The sequence below is a fragment of the Procambarus clarkii genome, chromosome 51 (genome assembly GCF_040958095.1).
Source record: "Procambarus clarkii isolate CNS0578487 chromosome 51, FALCON_Pclarkii_2.0, whole genome shotgun sequence".
Lineage (NCBI taxonomy): Eukaryota > Metazoa > Arthropoda > Malacostraca > Decapoda > Cambaridae > Procambarus > Procambarus clarkii.
The window spans coordinates 10,407,897-10,413,561 of record NC_091200.1 but is presented as its reverse complement, the minus strand read 5'-3'; the positions used below and the strand labels follow the sequence as shown (position 1 = coordinate 10,413,561).

General features: G+C 61.4%; 2 protein-coding genes across 2 annotated transcripts; both read left to right on the top strand.

Moving 5' to 3' along the window:
- Positions 1-2,801: 2,801 nt before the first annotated feature.
- Positions 2,802-3,446, top strand: LOC138351975 (uncharacterized). The gene has a single exon (XM_069304150.1). The coding sequence runs from the start codon at positions 2,802-2,804 to the stop codon at positions 3,444-3,446; it is 645 nt and encodes a 214-aa protein (XP_069160251.1).
- A 39-nt stretch (positions 3,447-3,485) lies between these two features.
- On the top strand, positions 3,486-4,649 carry LOC138351974 (uncharacterized). The gene is made up of 2 exons (XM_069304149.1): positions 3,486-3,532; positions 3,944-4,649. The coding sequence occupies exons 1-2, from the start codon at positions 3,486-3,488 to the stop codon at positions 4,647-4,649; spliced, it is 753 nt and encodes a 250-aa protein (XP_069160250.1).
- The last annotated feature ends 1,016 nt before the right edge of the window (positions 4,650-5,665 follow it).

Genomic DNA, 5,665 nt, shown 5'->3' with positions numbered 1-5,665 from the left:
GGCCTCCACGAGCACCCGTCGCTCGACCATCTGGCCTCCACGAGCACCCGTCGCTCGACCATCTGGCCTCCACGAGCACCCGTCGCTCGACCATCTGGCCTCCACGAGCACCCGTCGCTCGACCATCTGGCCTCCACGAGCACCCGTCGCTCGACCATCTGGCCTCCACGAGCACCCGTCGCTCGACCATCTGGCCTCCACGAGCACCCGTCGCTCGACCATCTGGCCTCCACGAGCACCCGTCGCTCGACCATCTGGCCTCCACGAGCACCCGTCGCTCGACCATCTGGCCTCCACGAGCACCCGTCGCTCGACCATCTGGCCTCCACGAGCACCCGTCGCTCGACCATCTGGCCTCCACGAGCACCCGTCGCTCGACCATCTGGCCTCCACGAGCACCCGTCGCTCGACCATCTGGCCTCCACGAGCACCCGTCGCTCGACCATCTGGCCTCCACGAGCACCCGTCGCTCGACCATCTGGCCTCCACGAGCACCCGTCGCTCGACCATCTGGCCTCCACGAGCACCCGTCGCTCGACCATCTGGCCTCCACGAGCACCCGTCGCTCGACCATCTGGCCTCCACGAGCACCCGTCGCTCGACCATCTGGCCTCCACGAGCACCCGTCGCTCGACCATCTGGCCTCCACGAGCACCCGTCGCTCGACCATCTGGCCTCCACGAGCACCCGTCGCTCGACCATCTGGCCTCCACGAGCACCCGTCGCTCGACCATCTGGCCTCCACGAGCACCCGTCGCTCGACCATCTGGCCTCCACGAGCACCCGTCGCTCGACCATCTGGCCTCCACGAGCACCCGTCGCTCGACCATCTGGCCTCCACGAGCACCCGTCGCTCGACCATCTGGCCTCCACGAGCACCCGTCGCTCGACCATCTGGCCTCCACGAGCACCCGTCGCTCGACCATCTGGCCTCCACGAGCACCCGTCGCTCGACCATCTGGCCTCCACGAGCACCCGTCGCTCGACCATCTGGCCTCCACGAGCACCCGTCGCTCGACCATCTGGCCTCCACGAGCACCCGTCGCTCGACCATCTGGCCTCCACGAGCACCCGTCGCTCGACCATCTGGCCTCCACGAGCACCCGTCGCTCGACCATCTGGCCTCCACGAGCACCCGTCGCTCGACCATCTGGCCTCCACGAGCACCCGTCGCTCGACCATCTGGCCTCCACGAGCACCCGTCGCTCGACCATCTGGCCTCCACGAGCACCCGTCGCTCGACCATCTGGCCTCCACGAGCACCCGTCGCTCGACCATCTGGCCTCCACGAGCACCCGTCGCTCGACCATCTGGCCTCCACGAGCACCCGTCGCTCGACCATCTGGCCTCCACGAGCACCCGTCGCTCGACCATCTGGCCTCCACGAGCACCCGTCGCTCGACCATCTGGCCTCCACGAGCACCCGTCGCTCGACCATCTGGCCTCCACGAGCACCCGTCGCTCGACCATCTGGCCTCCACGAGCACCCGTCGCTCGACCATCTGGCCTCCACGAGCACCCGTCGCTCGACCATCTGGCCTCCACGAGCACCCGTCGCTCGACCATCTGGCCTCCACGAGCACCCGTCGCTCGACCATCTGGCCTCCACGAGCACCCGTCGCTCGACCATCTGGCCTCCACGAGCACCCGTCGCTCGACCATCTGGCCTCCACGAGCACCCGTCGCTCGACCATCTGGCCTCCACGAGCACCCGTCGCTCGACCATCTGGCCTCCACGAGCACCCGTCGCTCGACCATCTGGCCTCCACGAGCACCCGTCGCTCGACCATCTGGCCTCCACGAGCACCCGTCGCTCGACCATCTGGCCTCCACGAGCACCCGTCGCTCGACCATCTGGCCTCCACGAGCACCCGTCGCTCGACCATCTGGCCTCCACGAGCACCCGTCGCTCGACCATCTGGCCTCCACGAGCACCCGTCGCTCGACCATCTGGCCTCCACGAGCACCCGTCGCTCGCATTAAGCCCTCCTTGTGAGAGCCAGCCAATACGACTGCGACGAATTCAGCATTGAAAAGGACGGTGGCGGGCGACATGAGAGAGTTGCTACTTAGCTGTCCACCTATGGCAGGGCTACACTGTCTGGACAGCCATCTAACCCCTAGAAGGAAGGGTGAAGAGGGATGAACCTTGGAAGGGCTGGTGGTAAATTAGGATCGGGTAGGGTGTTTGTCCATAGTAATGTTGGTTAAGGTGTTGTGGACCGGTGGGCTGGGTGTGATCTGTCCTCCTTATCCTGTCCTCTTTCTCCTCCTACCTTCTTGGCTCTCTCACACACACCAAAATGTATGGTCTTGGGGGGCGCTTGACCAAACCTGGTGATATTTGGTGTCGTTCTTGGCGAAGAAGACAACTGGGAGATGCCGTGTAGTCACTTTAGTGGGATACTTCCCTGGAAACACAAACCGAAACTGTTTCTATTTTCCGCTTGTTACAACTTGTAATAAAGTTGTTACATCTTGGCTTAACGTATTTATGACGTATTAGAACGTTGTTACAACTTGCTATATTGGTTGTTATAACTGGTTAGGTGTTAAAACTTGTTCGAACGTTGTACCAACGTCGTAGTTTTGGTGTGTTTGGCGGGTTGGGATTTATTGGGGTAGGTACCACCTGGAGGTTAACCAGGAGGTCGGCCTCTTACCCATACTATGAGTTCGTTGCTTTGTAGCGATGGGCAAATGGTAACGGTAAGGTCAACGGTGCTAAGTCTTCCAAAGGTTCCAAATGTATACCACCCCAGTATGTATACTTCTGGGTTTACCATCTATTACACCTCAGTATGCATAGTACATTGTTATCGCGGTCATTTGACTTCGTTGAACATGAACACATTGGTACTAAGTTTACAATATCCTCCCGTAGGAGCGCCGTGTCCTCCCCCGGGAGCGCCGTGTCCTCCCCCGGGAGCGCCGTGTCCTCCCCAGGGAGCGCCGTGTCCTCCCCCGGGAGCGCCGTGTCCTCCCCCGGGAGCGCCGTGTCCTCCCCCGGGAGCGCCGTGTCCTCCCCCGGGAGCGCCGTGTCCTCCCCCGGGAGCGCCGTGTCCTCCCCCGGGAGCGCCGTGTCCTCCCCCGGGAGCGCCGTGTCCTCCCCCGGGAGCGCCGTGTCCTCCCCCGGGAGCGCCGTGTCCTCCCCCGGGAGCGCCGTGTCCTCCCCCGGGAGCGCCGTGTCCTCCCCCGGGAGCGCCGTGTCCTCCCCCGGGAGCGCCGTGTCCTCCCCCGGGAGCGCCGTGTCCTCCCCCGGGAGCGCCGTGTCCTCCCCCGGGAGCGCCGTGTCCTCCCCCGGGAGCGCCGTGCCCTCCCCCGGGAGCGCCGTGCCCTCCCCCGGGAGCGCCGTGCCCTCCCCCGGGAGCGCCGTGCCCTCCCCCGGGAGCACTGGACGACCCTACGACTGTCGCTCCGGCGTCTCTAATGATGTTCACGCATAAGTTATACAGGTGGAAGGTCATTAATCCTTACCTGATGTTATGGGCCTTCCGGGCATTGTTTTTGGTGCTGCTGTTATTAGCATAAGGTCTGTTTTACGCTGCGATACAGTGAAGAGTATTGTCTGGGGCCCTAAGGCAGAGGTGGCCACCCCGCGGCGGGGGCGTGACCAACCCTCAAGTTGTCTCTCGTGGTTGTGGCAAGACGTTGGTGAACGGTTATGGCGAGACGCCCACTGTAACGACGTGTTCTCTAGTGGGGAAGAGGCACAGTGTGGGCAGGCAGGTGTGGGGGTGACCAGGCAGGTGTGGGGGTGACCAGGGAGGTGGATAGACACCCTGGTAACCCCCAGCTCCACCTGACCTCCAGTGAAATTGGTATAATTAATAGATTGCTTCACACCGCCAATTATATGTTTAAAAAATAAGCCCATTCGTGACCCATCGTAGGCCTAAGACCCAGATAAGTGATGTAAGGCGTGTTCCTCCACCATCCCCAGCACGCCCGCCACCATCCCCAGCCCGGCCTCCACCATCCCCAGCCCGGCCTCCACCATCCCCAGCCCGGCCTCCACCATCCCCAGCCCGGCCTCCACCATCCCCAGCACGCCCTCCACCATCCCCAGCCCGGCCTCCACCATCCCCAGCCCGGCCTCCACCAGCCCGGCCTCCACCATCCCCAGCCCGGCCTCCACCATCCCCAGCACGCCCTCCACCATCCCCAGCACGCCCTCCACCATCCCCAGCCCGCCCTCCACCATCCCCAGCCCGGCCTCCACCATCCCCAGCACGCCCTCCACCATCCCCAGCCCGGCCTCCACCATCCCCAGCCCGGCCTCCACCATCCCCAGCCCGGCCTCCACCATCCCCAGCACGCCCTCCACCATCCCCAGCACGCCCTCCACCATCCCCAGCCCGGCCTCCACCATCCCCAGCCCGGCCTCCACCATCCCCAGCACGCCCTCCACCATCCCCAGCCCGGCCTCCACCATCCCCAGCACGCCCTCCACCATCCCCAGCACGCCCTCCACCATCCCCAGCCCGGCCTCCACCATCCCCAGCCCGGCCTCCACCATCCCCAGCCCGGCCTCCACCATCCCCAGCCCGGCCTCCACCATCCCCAGCACGCCCTCCACCATCCCCTGCACGCCCTCCACCATCCCCTGCGCACCAGCTGCGCACTCTCATCCCATAGGAATGAAATAAAATATAAGCGTCTTGTTTCTTGATTCTCCCTCATCTTCCAAATTTTTCTCTTTCTGTTCCTCCATCTCCTTACTCCATTGTTCTTCTCCCGGACCCCTTAACATCACACAGGTCTCTCCCTAAGTATGTGGGCACTGGCTTACGTGAAGATATACTGAATGGTGTACCCACAGTCGCGCCCCTGCCCAATAATCCAAATTCCTCTTCAGAGTGACCATATTGTGCTTGAGAAGAGGGAATTGGTAGGTATTAACTCGCACCTGGTGAAGAGCAACGCCCCTGTGTCACCTGGGCCGGACGTTGGTGCGTTTTGTGTAAGTATTATAGCAATTACAGTGGGCGGGGGTCTGTGTGCGGGCCCGCCCGCCCCGACACCCGCCTGCGTAGTTCAGGAATGTGCTTCATAATCCCAGGTGCGCATGTTCTCGCGTGTGTACTCACTTAGTTGTACTCGCCCAGTTATGCTTGCGAGGGTTGAGCTTTGGCTCTTTGGTCCCACCTCAAATGTCAGATCCATGAATCTGTACATCAGTCAACTGATGTATAGATTCCTGAGGTTAGTGAGCTCTATCATATTCACATTTGAAACTGTGTACGGAGTTTGCCTCCACCACATCACTGACTAATGCATTCCATTTGTTAACTACTCTGACACAGACAAAATTCTTTCAAATGTCTCTGTGGCTCATATGAGTACTCAGTTTCCACCTGTGTTCCATTGTTCGTGTTCAGCCCATGCTAAATAGTTTGTCTTTGTCCACCCTGTCGATTCCTCTGAGAATTTTGTAGGTGATCATGTCCCCCACCTTTCTCCTCCGTCTTCCAGGGACGTGAGGTTTAGCTCCCATAGCCTTTGCTCGTAGCTCATACCTCTCAGTTCTGGGACTAATCTGATAACGTACCTCTGAATCTTCTATAACTTTGTCGTGTTTTTAACTAGGTATGGACTCCAGACTGGAGCTGTATACTCCAGGATTGGGCTGACATAAGTGGTATACAAGGTCCTGAACGATTCC

Bases quoted from the DNA above. Each gene is read 5' to 3' on its own strand.
- LOC138351975 (XM_069304150.1), top strand. From the start codon at position 2,802: ATGCATAGTACATTGTTATCGCGGTCATTTGACTTCGTTGAACATGAA.
- LOC138351974 (XM_069304149.1), top strand. From the start codon at position 3,486: ATGGGCCTTCCGGGCATTGTTTTTGGTGCTGCTGTTATTAGCATAAG. The intron at 3,533-3,943 runs GTCTGTTTTACG...CACCATCCCCAG, and splicing joins GCTGCTGTTATTAGCATAAG to CACGCCCGCCACCATCCCCA.